At 42.0% G+C, this 16,736-nt stretch overlaps 2 protein-coding genes and 2 non-coding genes across 4 annotated transcripts in view; all 4 read left to right on the forward strand.

Moving 5' to 3' along the window:
* Nucleotides 1–22: 22 nt before the first annotated feature.
* On the forward strand, nucleotides 23–15,315 carry LOC136835759 (uncharacterized). The gene is made up of 2 exons (XM_067099618.1): nucleotides 23–364; nucleotides 15,289–15,315. The coding sequence occupies exons 1-2, from the start codon at nucleotides 23–25 to the stop codon at nucleotides 15,313–15,315; spliced, it is 369 nt and encodes a 122-aa protein (XP_066955719.1).
* The window catches only part of mei-41 (meiotic 41), a 593,070-nt gene continuing 580,474 nt past the window's right edge, over nucleotides 4,141–16,736 (forward strand). The window contains exons 1-2 of the mRNA XM_067099620.1: nucleotides 4,141–4,422; nucleotides 15,289–15,360. Of these exons, the coding sequence (XP_066955721.1) occupies nucleotides 15,347–15,360 (14 nt within the window). The 5' untranslated portion in view covers nucleotides 4,141–4,422; nucleotides 15,289–15,346. The remainder of the gene's footprint in view (nucleotides 4,423–15,288; nucleotides 15,361–16,736) is intronic.
* Nucleotides 7,932–8,035, forward strand: LOC136835985 (U6 spliceosomal RNA). The gene has a single exon (XR_010852323.1). It is a non-coding gene; the product is annotated as a U6 spliceosomal RNA (small nuclear RNA).
* LOC136835970 (5S ribosomal RNA) lies at nucleotides 9,525–9,643 on the forward strand. Its single transcript, XR_010852317.1, has one exon. It is a non-coding gene; the product is annotated as a 5S ribosomal RNA (ribosomal RNA).

Raw genomic sequence — 16,736 nt, forward strand, 5'->3', positions numbered from 1 at the left:
AAAAAGCTTAAAAGACAGAGCAATGGTTGTGAAACTGTGCCTAGATGGAAAAATAGTCAACATCGTGAGTACTTATGCCCCTCAACCAGGATGCGATGAAGTTGAGAAAGTGGCATTTTGGGAGGAAATGGACCAACAGTTTAGTGAAATACCAGCAGAAGAGAGGGTATTGAGAGGGTGCATGGTGGCTGGGGAGTTGGAGAGAAATGACGAGGGAGAGGGGGTTGTGATCTGCGCAGTGTCATTTGATTTGGATGTTGTCAACACCTGGTTTGAAAAGAAAGAAAATCAGTACATCACATATAAGAGTGGAGCAAGAGAAGGTCAAATTAACTTCCTCGTGTGCAGATCACATCTGAGAGAGGTGAGAAATTGCAAATTTTTTAAAGGAGAGAGTGTGGCGGCACAGCACAGGGTGGTGGTAATGGACTTGGAAATAAAGAACACAGTAAAAAGCAAGCCTGCGCGTGTCCCATCAACAATCAAGTGATGGAAGCTGACACAAGAGGAGGAAGCGAGGCAAAATTTGAGGAGAGAGTATTGAGGGAAGTAGGTTGCTAGAGGGAGCGCAAGAATGGTGGAATCATAACAGTATGGTGATAAAGAGAGTGGGTGGAGAGGTGTTGGGAACTTGGGAAAGACATCTGGAAAGAAAGCTCCTGAAGATAAGGAAACCTGGTGGTGGAATGATGAAGTGAAAGAGGTGGTGAAAGCCAAAAATAGATGCAAAAAAGATCCGGAAAAAATATGGACAGCAAGAGGATAAGGAGAGGTACCAAAGACATAAGAAACAAGTAAAGAAGGCAGTTGCACGAGAAAAGGCAAGCGCATTAGATGACATGTACAAAGAGCTGGAAACACCTGAGGGGGAGAGAAAAATCCACAGAATTGCAAAGTCGAGGGACAAGAACACCAAAGACTACTCCCATATAAAACAGGTTAAGGATGGGAATGGAGTGGTTTTAGACAACGAGGATAAGATAAAGAAGAGATGGAAAGAACATTATGAACACCTGTTAAATGAAGAAAACCCTAGAAAACTCTTTGAAGATGGATCCTAGAACCTTGGTATGACACATACTATTAGCAGGAAGGTAGTAAAGAAGGCACTAAAGAAGACGAAAAGTGGTAAAGCAATAGTACCAGATGGAATTCCTGCAGAGGTGTGGAAGAGCCTGGGAGAAGAAGGAATAGACATGCTGTGGGGCCTAGCAAAGAAAATATAGAGTCAGGAAAAGATACCAAAAGAATGGAGAGAAAGCTTTATTGTGCCCATCTATAAAGAGAAGGGTGACATCCAGGATTGTGCAAACTACAGAGGAGTAAAGTTAATGTCTCACACCATGAAAATCTGGGAAAGAATAATGGATCAAAGAGAAGATACATCTGAGGTGAAGAACAGTTTGGTTTCATGCCAGGAAGAGCAACGACAGATGCAGTGTTTGCCCTTCGACAAATGATGGAAAAACACCTGGAAAAGCAGAAAGGACTGCACACAGTATTCATAAATCTGCAAAAGGCAAACGATAAAGTATCACGCCAAGAGGTTTGGGGGTGCAGCGAGTAGAGGGAACACCGGAGAAGTATGTGAGGTTGGTCCAAGATATGTATGAAGGAGCAAAAACGCAGGTTAGAAGCAGTGTTGGGTTCACTAAATGGATACCAGTACGAGTTGGTTTACACCAGGGATCTGCTTTAAGTCCATATCTTTTGGATGTGCTATCTCAAGGAATAAGAGCTCAATCCTCCTGGTGCATGTTGTTTACTGATGACATCGTGTTATGCAGCACCAACAGAGGGGTAGTGAGTCAAAACTACAGCAATGGAGGAAGGTACTGGAAGACAGAGGTTTAGAGATCAGCAGGAAGAAGACTAAATACCTAAGCTTTATATATATATATATATATATATATATATATATATATATATATATATATATATATATATATATATATATATATATATATATATATATGTGTGTGTGTGTGTGTGTGTGTGTGTGTGTGTTTGTGTGTGTATGTATATAGATACATACACACACACACACACATATATATATATATATATATATATATATATATATATATATATATATATATATATATGTATATACAGTACCTGCCAGAGTCAGAATCAACTTATTCACTGTGCTGGAAATAGAACCTAACATGCAGCCGAGAGAAAGTACAACAATTCCTTGAAGAGGAAACTTGAAGGAATTACTCAGCCTCATCTGTGGTGGGCCAAATTGGTATCATCTATCTTTAGGTCAGGCTCGTCTTCCATTCCACAACTACTAACAGATGATGGTAAATTGGTTACTGGCTCCAAGGAAAAGGCTGAACTGCTTCATCGAGCTTTTAAAGCTAAGCAATCAGCTGAGGGTGTCCCTCTCCCAGGTCCTTGTCATCCTGAACCTATTCTTACAAAATTTGCATTTCGCGCCTGGAATGTTAAGAAAATTCTGGATAATCTTGACAGCTGGGGTGAAGAAGATCCTGATGGTTTCTTCCCTTTGTTTTTTAAGAAAGTTTCTAGTGTGCTGTCTCCCAAGATTAGTAGATTCTATAGATTTTTATCTTGACGTAGTGTCTTTGCTGATGAACGCAAGCATCGTAATACATATAGTGACTCTTCCAAAGAGTGGCATATCTGCAGACTGCAGTAACTGCAGGCCAATCTCTATTCTCTCTGTGCTCTCCAGAGTTGCTGAAAAACTTATTTTTAAGCCACTATGTAAGTATTTAGAATCTAAAGGATTGTTAGCTGATAGTGAATATGCATATAGGAAGCAGTTAGGTACCTGCGATGCTCTTTTAGACTTGACATGCCATTTGATTTTGAGTGCAGAGTAATTTAAACAGATCTTAGTGCTGCTTTCGATTTAGTAAATCACAAGGCACTTATTTATAAACTTCAGAGTCTTGGAGTGGGTGGATATGTTTTAGGATTGATTCAAGATTTCCTTGCAGGTAGGGTAGGGATCTTTAGTGAACTAAGACCTATTTCGTCTGGAGTTCCACAGGGTAGTGTTCTTGGTACACTGTTATTTTTAGTGTAAACAGGTGAGGTGGTTGTTGCCCTGGCAAACAAGATTGTTCAGTATACCGATGATGCAACACTTGCGGGTGTAGTCAAGTCTCCACTTATGAGAAATGGAGCTGCCCTTAGCCTCAATCCGGACATGGACCGGATCAGGGAATGGTGTAGTCGGTAGGACATGAGGCTGAAGTCCAGTAAAACAAAAATATTATTGATTAGTAGATCTCGTACAGATTTTCTATCCCATCCTCCCCTTCAGGTGGATGGAACTTTGCTGAATGATTCCTAAGCTTTAACTATTCTAGGTGTAACTTTTCACTCACATATAACTTGAGAAACATCTAATGAAAGTTTCAGCAAATGCCGCACGAAAGTTAGGTAGTGTTCGTAAGGTCTCATATATTTATAACGGTGACAAAATCAGTGCAACTTGTTTTATGTCGTTTGTGCTTCCTTTACTAGAATACTGTTCTCCGGTGTGGATGCCTGCTTCTGCCAGAGATTCATCTCTCTAGACAGAGTGGTTCGTGGTGGTAGGCTTCGGTTTCCTAATAGTAGCAGTTATGACTTGGACCATGGTCTCTTGTTTGTCACTTTTTCATAAGTTGTCTTTCAACAGAGATCTTTCACATTCACAATTGATCCATGATCCCCTTTATCTGCCGAGAGCAACCAGATTCTCCGAACAGCAGCACCAACATGCAACAAATGTGCTTCGCTGTCGAACTTCTCACTTCCAGATGTCCTTTATTCCTCACACCGTTGGACTATGGAACAGCCTCCGAGAGGATGTCGTGCAATGGGAACTTCAGAAGTTCAAGCGAAGACGCAATGCAATACTATCCTAATATAATTCTTCTTGCATTTTAATACATATTTATCTATTTATTAATTTATCAATTTATTTTTTCTTCTTTAATAAGTGGGATTACTTCTTTATGTATTTTTCTTTACCTCCTCTTACTTCTTCTTAATGAGCACCATATCCTTTGGAAGGTTGAATTTCAAGTCAGTGGCCCCTGCGGGCTTGTTCCATATGAATAGGTTTAATCTTCTGAATAACAATAATAACAATATAAAGTAAAACGATTTCAAGTTAAACAGCTCTGCACCTGGCACGCACAGTGCAGTGTGCCCGCAACTTTGTTGAGTGACCGCTTAGGAAGTTCCTGGAACCAAGAGAAGAAGAAGAACCAGCAAGGCGGCAACTTCATGTTTTGACCTGCGGGGTCGAAGTGTCAGATAAAGTATTAAGCGGTGCCCATTAATTCAAGAGGAACAATTTACTGTTCATTGTGATTGTATCACTTAAATTTGCCTATGGAAGCAGTTCTTGGATCCTAGGGTAGAGTGTTGTGCAGACTACGACGGGACTCGATGGTAAGAACGTTGTTAAGTAAAACATTTGAGGTACTAGGCATACTCATCTGTGGGGACGGGGTCGGCCTAAGACCAACCAGGAAAATATCATTCACGTTATTTTACGTTGACACTGTACAGGCTAAGTGAGTATCCCATACAGGTAGACCGTTGGCAGGCTAGTATATTGCACGACGTGGTCATCTTCATTGCTGAGATGTGGGCCAGTTGAACTCTTAGACCCTAAACGTAGCCTACGTTAATACCAATAGGCCTAGGCTGAATGTCATTAGGGTTACTGACGTGTAGCGTACTTGAGCGCGAGTCCTTATCAGCATAAGGTAATTATAGAGTAGCTTAAACTAACTACGTTTTGTTTATCAGTTCCCGTGTGGTTCTGGTAGTTGAGCTAAAAGCTACAGTATGATTCTTAAAGCTTTCATATTTGTAGGCTAGCAAGACCAACCACAGATGGTAAAACGGTAATTCTAAGCCGGCTGTCCGCGGTGAGCTAGATTATGGCAATTGACGTTTTTCTATGTTATTTTAGTTGCTTTACAAGAATTTAAAGTAATATTTTGTCGGCCAGCCGTAACTAAGCTGTCATTGACCTTTGAAGACTACGCGACTTGAATTGCCTCACGCAGGGTAGGTCTAAGCCAGCATTCCGCAGCAAGCCCCTCACCCTCCATAGCTAATACGGCAAAATTGTAACCAGTAAACACCCCTAAAAATACCAACATAACGTACCCTAGAGGTTTTTACTGGTTACAATTTTGCCGTATTACCTATGGAGGTGGGGGGGCCGGCTTGCCGCAGAATGCCGGCTTAGACCTACCCTGCGTTAGGTAATTCAAGTCTTGTAGTCTTCAAAGGTCAATCACAGTTTAGTTACAACCGGGCAACAAAATATTACTTTAGATTCTTGTAAAGCAAGTAAAATAACATAGTAAAACGCCAATTGCCACAGTCTAGCTCACCGCGGACAGCCGGCTTAGAATTACCGTAAAACTTTACAATAGTTGCATGGCCTGATTCCCACCAGTCGTCAACCGGGACAGATTCTCATACATAATAGACCTGACCTTTCCTCTAATGCCAGGTCCTGACCTAACCAGATCTTACCTACCTAAGCTAACTTGGGGCAAAATGCCCTGACCTGGCTGGGTGACCCCCCAAAAAGGTGGTAACCTGCCCCAGTCGACGACTGCCGGAAATCAGGTTGCACAGCTATTGTAAAGTTTTACCCCACAGATTACTTGGCCCACATGTGCCAGGCCACTAACGTTTTTATGCCTGCACAGTTTTTCCCGCCTGCAAAGGCAACCTGAGCAAATAGCTAGGTAAAGCTATGCAACAGCTCCGCACAGATTATTACCTTAGAAATTGATTTTTCATATGCTTTTAGTGTTGCTGACGAAGGGGGTGGTGGTGTTTGTTGTCTGTCAATTATTATTAACTTCATCTTTACCCAACATGATTGGGCACCCTTTGGGAACGCGGGGTTTTGGGTGGGGGAAAACGGGAGAAAGAGCGGACTGCCATGTTCTTGTTACGGAATGGTTCCGTGCATGCTTAAGTCATAAGGGAGCCATATGTTCAAGAAGGGATTGGCTAAGGAAACCGATTATAAAGGGAACTATACTTACCTAACACAACCTAACCTAACCTGGCAGGCTGTGTTACTTAGCCGGGTTGCATTCCCCCCGGTGAACTAAACTCCACATTTTACCAAAGCTCCCCTATAGCACTGCACATGCACAATAGCATCCAGGATGCCTAGCATACAGTAACATATCATTTGTTCATACTTACCTGGCAGATATATATATAGCTGTATTCTCCGAAGGTCCGACAGAATTTCAAATTTCGCGGCACACGCAGTGGCCGGTCAGGTGGTTAGTACCCATTCCCGCCGCTGGGAGGCGGGTATCAGAACCATTCCCATTTTCTATTCAGATTTTCTCTGTCGCCGGACTGTCAACACCTGTTGTCAGTTCCTCCGCCCTTTGGATTTCGAAATTTGTTGTCACTTAAGTATTTTGGTTGTTTTTGGTATTCGACTGGATCTGTGACTTGGCATACGCTCTTTGTGGACCGTTTTGATTTTGCTTTTGACTTTTCTTATAATTAAGATGTCTTACCTCTAGCTATCAAGTCTGTAGCTTGGGTGAATGTAAGGTGAGGCTATTGAAGACTTTGATAGTTCCTCACTCTTTATGTATGATATGTAAGGGTGTTCAATGCTCTATGATAATCGGTAATGAATGTGTGGGATTGTCTGAGGGTGAGTGGAAGAAATATGAAGCCTATATGCTTAAATTGGAGCGTGATAGGCTGAGGAAATCTTCCTCCTAGAGTGCATCCTTAGTTGGACAGTCAGGGTTTTCTCCTACTAGTAACCCTGTAGTAATTTATTATTAACCCTGTAGTTTGTTGCTGCAGAAGGTTATTCCCTGGCTCGTGTGGAGTCAATCGTGCTCTTGAAACTAAAGTGAATGCAATTCAAACGCATAGTGTTAGTGCTAGTGCCCCTAGTGTTGTGGAGGGGCGTCAGATCGGCCCTATAATGCCTCTAGGCCTGGACCTCTGTCGAACTCCCAGGACCAGGGAGGGGCATGTCGAAAGCCGCATGAGGGTTACGGGGACCCCACCGATCTGGCGTCCCCTTCGGCAGGTCCTGATGACGCTACCCAGGCTGCCAGGGATCGTGCTCAGGCACGCATCCTGAAGGATTGCTTCGCGTCCTCCGACACGTCCTCCCGCCACGGGGTTGGAGCTCTCGGTTGGACTCTCGCCCTCTTAAGAGAAGCTTAGAGGAGAGGACGCTTCACGTCCTCTTCCTCTGAGACGTTTGTACTCTTCCCGAAAGTTGCGTGGATATTCCTCTGCAGAAGAGAATAAAGTGTTTTTCGAATGATCACTCTACTCGACCCCCCCTGTCGCGCTAAGGCAGGGCTAGAGCTTCTTCCCCTGTGGAAGGAAGTATCGTCTCTCTCGCCCCTTTCCTTCTCTCAGGTTCAGCCCTTCTCCCGAGAGAGTGGCTTCTCCAACGCTGGCGAAGATTTTGTTGGGTTTGCAACAACAGCTGGATGCTCTCATGAACCTTTCAAGATTCGAATCTGCCTGTTAAGAGGTACAGACTTTCACCTTCGTCTCCCGCTTTGGGAACGATACAGAGCGTCTGTCTTCTAGAGAGAGTGTTTAGTGGCTTCCTATTCGTCTTCCCGAGTTGAGGTGTTGGCCTTTTCTCTTGTCTCGCGCCAGGAACGCTGCGTCTTGCTCTTCGTGCGCTTCTCACGCTTCACGCTCCTCACCTTGGCCTTTCGGCGCATCTAGCCATGGCCCATGACGCCGCGCCACGCTGTGACTCTCTTCTAGTACTTGCCACGGAGCCTCTCGCGGCGTCACGCCATGACGCTCCGCTTCGCTTCGCCGTATAGCTTCAAGTCTTGTGTTGACACGCTCCAGTTGTTCATCATGTCGCACAACTACCGCTTCAACATTTGATGTCCTTCTTAATTTAGCCAGTACTTGCTTCGGCAGTACATATACTAATTGGAACGATACAGAGAAGATTAGCATGGCTCTTGCGCAAGGATGACACGCTAATCGTGAAGCGTTCCACATTTTTATGTTTACTATCACGTACTCTAGTTGACGACGACTTTGTTCGCGGGAGTTCCCGCTACGTATCGGCGAATCGGAACTACTTTCACCACTCACTCCAAGACCCACCAGCTGCGGAAGAACATCCTCTTTTCGTCACAGCCTTTGTATGAAGAGAAACTTCTTTTCGTCTTCTTCTTCCTCTGATTATCAGACTCTGGCTTTTTCTTAGGGATCTGTTTCCTGAGACTTTTCAACCGTCGGCTCCTCTCTCTCCACCCTCGCAGTTGTCTTTGTCTTAAGGGGCGTTTGGTAATGTAAAAAAATCGGAAATAAAATTTTCTGGGATATTTTATATATGGCATCATACATATCCTGACTATCTTCTCAGAAAGTTTTATTTAAAAGTTCGCCACAGTTAGAAGTTATAAACAAAACAGTAACCTATCATAGTCAAATTACATTTTTCATATAATGTAATGATATTGTCAGTACTTCGGTGGTAATTTCCTTTTAGCTATGAACTAATATCTAATGCGATCTATGGCAACCCTGTGGACATAGTACGCATGAGCGAAAGACAGGAATGCCGCAGGGCAGTCAGTGGCAGTCAGTCAGTAGCAGCTCAGAGCTTGACTAAGTAAAACGTTTCGCTGGCCAACCTCAGCCGTGTTTTGACACTCGCTTCATTTAGCGAAGTTATATTACTTTGCAGGTCTATTTTTTGGCTTTTCATTATGTCATAAAAACATCAAACTGTGTAACGGCAAGCAAATAAATACACAGAGAAGCAAAAGATATCGTTTTTCTCAAAACTAAAGTTATCGACATTCAAACTGCATCTCCTTCATAACGCTTGCACCGATCTCAGATACAAAAAGTAAACGAAAGCTAAATGTATGTATAACAAAGGGGCTTCCATGGGAAGCAAACGAGACCCTTTCCACGAGAAAGAGTTTTTTCCCGAAGGAATGTCACTTCCAGAGAGGTAGCAAGTGACTCCCTTCATCTCCAGACTCCTTTGCAACCAGGCTTCATTTTGCACAAGCCTGGAAAGAGTGAGGGGCAGACGTTTGGTCCCTCCTACTGTTAGAGAGAGGTTACTTGATTCCCTTCCTGTCTCCTCTTTTGTTTTTTGTTTCCCAATTGCCTTTCTGTCAAACAGAAAATTGTTTGACCTTTTGCTCTAACAGATGTTCGAGCGGAGAGCAGTGGAACAGATATTGACTCGGTGTTCCCGGGATTTTACTACAGATTGTTTCTAGTCCCGAAACTTTCAGTAGGCTGGAGACCCGTCTTTGGACGTCAACAGGTCGAACAACTTGGTCGGAAGGAAAAGTTCAAGATGGAGACCTCGCAGTCAATACTAGGAGCCCTTCATCCCGGGGATTGGATGGTATCTTTGGATCTCCAAGATACTTATCTTCACGCCCCAATTCATCCACGTTCGTGAAGTATCTCAGGTTGTCTTGGGGACTAGACGTACCAGTTCAGGGCTCTCTGCTTTGGACTCTGCTAACGGCCATACCACGTTGAAAACACCGCTTCTCGTCCGATCAGCGAAGTTAAGCAACGTTGGGTCTGGTCAGTACTTGGATGGTTGACCGCCTGGGAACACCAGATGCTGTTGGCGTCACATTTTGCTCGAGGGTGTTTACACGCGTCTCATGAAAAACGTTGCGATGCAGTTGCATCTGTCGCACGTCAGGATCTCACTCTACTTGGACGACTGGTTGATTCGGCGTCGTCGAAGCGAAGGTATCTGGAGGACCTTCAGTTGACTCTGCAACTCGTGAAGTCCCTGGGACTTCTGGTCTGTGGAGAAGTCGCAGCTGATCCCCTCACTGTCCATTGTGTCTGGGAATTCAGATCTATTCAGCGGCTTTTATAGCGTCTCCGTCCCAAGAACGGCAACTTCTATGTGCGAAAAAGTTTCGGCCTTCTTGGAAAAGGAAACATGCTAGGTGAAGGAAGGAATGAGTCTGCTGGGGACCATTTCCTCGCTGGAGAAGTTTGTTTTCTGGGGAGTCTGCATCTCAGGCCTCTTCAGTTCTTTTTGTTGGAGAACTGACAAAGCAAGGAAGACTTGAAAGAGGAATTGAGAATTCTTCCTTATATAAAGAGGATCTGTGGTGGTGGCTCGATCCAACGGAATTGCAGAAAGGGATCTCCTCAAGCTTCTGAACCCCAACCTAGTGTTGTTTTCCGACGGGTCGTCAACAGGTTGGGGGCAACACTAGAGGGAGAGAAAGTGTTAGGAACCTGGAGAGAGGAACAGGTGTCCTGGCACATCGACTTCAAAGATTTGGCGGCTATCTTTTAGCTCGCCAATTCTTGAGGTCCAAGTTTGCAATCGTGTAGTTCTAGCAAACTCGGACAATACTTGTTCCCTGTTCAGCCTTGCAAGAGAGATTATTCTTTGAGCCTATGCTCGCAACATTTCGATTCTCACAAGTTTTGTGGCAGAGGTCGAAAATGTTCGAGCAGACCTGCTCTGTTGGCGCCATCAACTCCTGCCGAAGGAATGGACCCTTCATCAGGAGGTTTGCCAAGATTTTTGGAAATTTTGGGGTCGCCATCTTGTGGATATTTTCACGACCTCAAGAACAGCGAGGCTCCTCTGTAAAGCTCATCTGTACTCGACCCTGGGGCAGTTGCGATAGTTGCTCTTCCTGGGATTGGATGGGAATAGATGTTTACGCCTTTTTTCCCCGTTCTAAATTCTGGGAGAAGTCATCACGAAGTTCGCGGCCTCACAAGGGACGAGGATGACTCTCATCCCCATGTTTTGGCCTTTGAACCACTGGTTCTCGGAGTTTCTCTTCTGGTTGGTGGACGTTCGAGGACCCTTCCTATGAGAGCAGACCTGCTCATACAAACCCACTTCACGAGATATCTTTGAATCTCCCGCTCTGAACCTGACTGCTTTCAGACTATCGAAACTTGGTCAGAGCGAAGGGTTTTTCTGGCCAGGTGGCACGGGCCATCGCTAGAGCCAGAAGTTCTTCATCTAAAGGATATATCTAGCAAAGTGAGCAACCTTCAAAGGTTGGTGTAGAAAGAAGGGCTTTTCCTCTTCCTCTATCACTGTGAGCCAGGTTGCGGATTTTCTCCTTTACTTAAGAAAAAAACTCGATATAGCAGTTCCGACTATCAAGTGTTATCGGAGCATGCTTTCGATTGTATTCAGACACAGAGGATTAGCTTTGTCTGACAATAAGGACCTCCACGATCTTACGAGCTCTTTCAAGACGTCCAAGGTTCCTCAGCTGATTTCCCCTGCTTGGAACTTGGACGTAATGCTCAAGTTTTTGATATTTAGTCCTTTTGAGCCTCTCCACTCTGCATCTCTTAAGGATGTTACTCAAACGGCATTCCTCGCGGCGAAGAGAGTGAGAGAAGTTCGAGGCCGTCATGTGGGCTTCAAGGAACACAATGCTGTCTATTCTTTAAGCCCTAAGTTCTTGGCTAAGAATGATAGGTCTTCTAACCCTTGGCCTAGACACTTTGAAATTAAAGGTTTAGCAGACCTTATTGGACAGGAACCTGAGGGAGTTCTATGTCCAGTTAGAGCTCTCAAGTTCTACCTTAAAAGAACACAGGACACTCGTGGTCCATTGGATGTTTTATGGTGTTCTGTGAGGCAACCAGTTAAACCTATGTCGAAGAATGCACTGGCATTCTTCATTAGGGAACACCATCATTAGAGGACCACACTCTAGTTGTGACGACTCCAACTTCAAGTTGTTGAGTTAACGCTCACGAGGTGAGGGCAGTTGCTACCTCCATGGCGTTCAAGAAAAATATGGTACTCAGTGACATTTTTAGTGCCACATTTTGGCGAAGTCAATTCGGTGTTTGCCTCACACTCTTGGCAAGATGTTTAGGTAGCATACGAAATTGCTTTTCGCTGGGACCATACATTGCTGCTTCAGCAACCTTGGGGACAGGGGGGTAACTCTGATCCTATAGGTGTGTTTTTTAATTGTTTTTTGTGGTTGTTGGGTCGACTACTGGAGGCAGTCTTCCCAATCCTTTGCAAACTAACGCTTTAGGTGTTGGTTAGGTGGTTAGTAATGCTCTTTTGTCCTCTTTGTATGGGCTATGATCTAGTCACATTGTGGTCACGCCCCCGTTGACAGATCATCTAGAAGTCGCCAGCTATATAGGTCACTACCTCGCTGGGGTCTCTAGTAAAGCAGAAGCAGACTAGAGTGACAGTAACCACTCAGTCAGCTACGCTATCAGATAAGGAACCAAAATAATTTTACCAATAATTGGTTTTTCCTATTTCTTGGCTGTCTCTACCCCCCTCCAAAGGTGGTATTCAGCTATATATATATCTGGCAGGTAAGTCTCATGAACAAAATGATATTTTAATGATAAAATAAAGTTTGTTCATACTTACCTGGCAGATATATATATTTATATTGCCCTCCCTCCTCCCCTCAGGAGACAGTGGCGTTAGAAAATCTGAATAGAAAATGGGAATGGTTCCTGATACCCGCCTCCCAGCGGCGGGAATGGGTACTAACCACCTGACCTGGCCACTGCGTGTGCCGTGAAATTTGAAATTCTGTCGGACCTTCGGAGAATACAGCTATATATATATCTGCCAGGTAAGTATGAACAAACTTTATTTTATCATTAAAATATCATGTTCTGAAGGTAATTACAGTCAACCGCCAAAAAATAATGGTAAATTCTTGATAAGCAACCAAAATAGTATGGGAAAAATCAATTTCCAAAGTAATACCCCATGTGAAGCTGTTACTTAGTTCTGCCAATAGCTCATCTCGATTGACACGCCTCCAGCCAAATGGCCTATGTAGGTGCACTTCAACTTTGATGTGGGGAGGCAACTTTTTTGGCTCAGTTCACTTTCCATCCCTGGACATATAGTATGTTCCATTCAGAAACAGTGTGTTGAGTTTTATTATAATAAGTGTTTGTAGCAAAATTAATGATGTAACAGATGTTTTTTTAGTAATTGATATGGATGTCAGAATGTTATATATATATATTTGTAATTTTGCCATTTTTCCACAGGAAAATAATTGTGTAGGTAATCCTACAGTTTAGGGGTCCAAATTAACTGCCTTATGTAAATTCAATATCAGCACACAGATTTATCAAATATTTATTGAACCGTGGAAAACAATGAAGAATGAGCAGTTTATCTGCTTACAGAAGCAGAGATGTAAAAAACAAAGAGAATAAAGGGGATATTAAATAAACAAAAGCATGTTGTAGAGGACACAGACCCATAGAATTTTGAGAAAATTGCAAGTCTCTGCTTCTGTAAACAGATGAACTGCCCATTTGTTCAGATTTATCAAAAAGTTGCTGCTGAAGAGCAAGAGCCCGTGCCAGGTTCCTACCTGGTTCCTGGTTCCTGAGTGCTCACTCCACAATCACAGTTGCGGGCACACTACACTATTCGCATGAGTTGCAGAGCTTTATTCCCTTTGTTCTTTTACAATCTCTGCTTCTGTAAGCAGATAAACTGCTAATTTTTTAACAAATATACTTCTGTTTGCAGTTCTGTCGAAAGAAGAAATTGAAAACAGGAAAGAAAACTTAAACAAACACACAAGGAAGTAGTGAATCTGGACCCCTAAAGTGTTGGATTTGTGTATAATGAAGGCTGAAAGTGGCAGCATCATTCCTGAATGTCTTGTAGATTTCATTGAAATCTATTTGAATGAGACTGCTTGGGCAAGTAAAATCCAAAGGCTATCGTGACAGATTAAGCTTATGTAAGTTTATTTGTGGTTATAAACCATATACACAAGTCCGTTTTTAAATGAGAATAGAAATACAGTACATTATGGCAAAATAATGTAAAACAAGAATAGGACTATATACGCCTATTCATGGTTATCAGCGGGGGTTATCCATCATTGGCTCTGTAAGGTTTTGACACAGTAACCCTACCCCCCTTTCTGCTGGAGGTGCATCCTCCAAAGAGACCTTGGGTATCTTCGTGATGAGAATCTCATACCAGAGTGACAATCCACCTAAGGCAGCAGTAGTAACTGATGGATTAAATTCATTGGGTAAACTTAGCTGTTACTAAGTAGCCTTTAAAGGGTTGGTTGATTTTCACTTTACCCACCTCCTTTCTCAAATGTGGGGGTTGGCTATGTAATGGAGAGGTAAGGTTCATTTAAAAAATATATATACGTAATTTAAGATCTATTTTTTAAATACTTCTCCTTTATACAATTTGCCCTTCCTACCTCTCCACATTCAAAGTGGACAGAAGTAGACTGACTGGCTGTGAGTGTTTGTACCTATTGGTCCCTTGGTAGCGGGTGGGGGATATAGATGAATAGAAAATGGATATTCGTAGAAAACTGAGTGTTCTCATTTTTTGTTTCGTGTCGAACTACTAGTGGTGCATTAGGAAAACCTATATAATGGACAGGTAGATATCTAAAGAATAAATCTTAAATTAGATATTTATGTTTTCAAATTAAGAGTAATTTGTATTTTTCATAGGTATACATACCAGGATTTTTCATAGTTCTCATCTCATCCACCCTACTTTGTCCATGAGGCTGAAGGGAAAATTGCTTAGAAACAGCAGGTGACTGAAGGGTATTACCCTGTTACCACCACTAATTGACTACCTTGTTACCAATTTCAATGACATCCTGGCTCATGCTGAAGGATACTCTATATAAAAGGTTCTGGTCTGTATACCTACAAAAAATACAAAGTGCTTAAAACATATATTTTAACAGTTTTTTGGTGCACATCATCCAGGATATCAGTACAGGATCCTTAAGGTTCCTGATGACCTGTCAAGTCTAAAAGCCTGGATGTTACCTCCCACTAAAATAGTAACAAGACATAAAAAAAAAAAATCAAGGTTTATTAATTTTACCTTAAATCTTTTATGTTCTCTAGTTCCAGACTATATTTTATTGGGAGTACTTTTTTTTTTTTTTTTTAGCCCCTACATAGTAATTTGTTTCTCCGTGACTGTTTCTCTCACCAGAGCAACTAGTAATTGACCTATTTATTAAGGTGTACTCATCAAAGAAAAAGATTCAAGACATTTTCTTTACTTGATAATTCTAAGTATGAATTCCTGTGTACTGTTCTGGACAGTACAGTTCAGAGAACAAAAGTTACTTTTGTAACATTTTGTGTAGGGGTAAAGCAGCTTGTAACTTGCTTGACTTCATGAAATTCGTCTAGTAAAAAATATAGATTATTGTAAAGATTTCAAATGTCCTAGAGATTTAATTATATCCTTTTGTTTTTCAGCATCCACTTGAAGCACAACAAATATAACACTCCTTGTGTTTTCTTAGAAGCAGGAAGAATGAGTGGAAATATGTAAGTAAAGTTCTCTTAATTATTTATGATGTACAGTACTGTAGTTAGTTGTTAATGTATTACTAATTACTTATACACTGTAGCTAGTTGTATATGTACTATTACCAGTAATTTATCATGTGCTGTTGTTAGTTATTTATGTACTACCAATTGTTTATTATGTACTAAATAGCTAGCTATTTATGTTCAGCATTACCATTTTTTTTCTCAACAGGTAGCCAACATTGTATTTTTTGGGAATTTGTGTTTGTTTCCACAAAAATGCAAATAATTGCTCCTATATACATTACTGTAGGAGTAATCCTGGCTTGAGATGGAAACAGCAATTTAACTCTTTTGCTTATGATCCTTATACAGTTACATATGTGGGAAGTTGCAGTGACTCGAGCTGTAAACGTAAAAATGCTTACAGTCAACCCCCAGTATTCGCTGGGGATAGGCACCACAACCACCCATGAATAGCTAAAATCCACGAGCACTTGACATCCCCCTCTAAAAATGCTTATAACTGTCTATTTTAACAGTTCAAACACCCAAGACCCCTTCTACACCATTTATAACTGCCAATTTTAATAGTTCAAACACCAAATGTGTATCTTAAACTGTCATTGTACACCAAACTCTCATTGTACACCAAATGTACCTTAAACTATCATCCTAAAATACTTTATCATTTCAAAGTCATCTTATAATAATACCCTTAAAAATATTCGGCTTACAGCTAAGTGTGTAAACTATTCGTGACCGGCATACATTCTAGCATGGCCATTTTCTCTCGTACATTATTGAAGCAGTCCTGTTTTCTTTTTACAGTACATAGGTGAAACACTCTCAGTTCACTAGTACTGTACAGTACCTAAATATTTAATATGCATTAAAAAAAATACATTTTATTGATATTTTGCTGTTTTCATGAATACAGTATTAATATTTGAAAATTAGTAAATACTTTTTTCACTTATACAACTTACCCGGTAGTTACATATAGCTGTCGTCTTTGACGTCACGGCAGTATTCAAATTTCGCGCTAGCTCTATCGTTTAAAGGTGATCCCTCTACCCCGCCCTCTATCGGGTATCGGGAACCGTCCCAAGAACACGTCATTAGTTTTTGCCGTGCGAACCGTAATACGGTTCTGCTGCTGGTAGTATTTCTCAACAATTCGAACTTCTAATTCCTTTTTGGTGAAGTACTCGGTTTTTGTTTTTTTGCTGGCGCTAGTTATTGCTTTAAGAGTTATTATTAGTTAGACTATTATGTCTGATTCTGGTTCTAGTGGTATCCGGTTTTGCAGCAAAGGCTGCAAAACCAGGCTTGTTAAGCTTAGTCTAGATCCGCACACTTCGTGCTTTTCATGCAGGGGGCAAAAATGTTCT

Source organism: Macrobrachium rosenbergii, chromosome 55 (genome assembly GCF_040412425.1).
Source record: "Macrobrachium rosenbergii isolate ZJJX-2024 chromosome 55, ASM4041242v1, whole genome shotgun sequence".
In the NCBI taxonomy this organism is placed as follows: domain Eukaryota; kingdom Metazoa; phylum Arthropoda; class Malacostraca; order Decapoda; family Palaemonidae; genus Macrobrachium; species Macrobrachium rosenbergii.

Coding starts and splice junctions, on each gene's coding strand:
- LOC136835759 (XM_067099618.1), top strand. CDS start 23: ATGGTTGTGAAACTGTGCCTAGATGGAAAAATAGTCAACATCGTGAGT. Junction 365..15,288: donor GCAGATCACATCTGAGAGAG/GTGAGAAATTGC, acceptor TTTGTTTTTCAG/CATCCACTTGAAGCACAACA.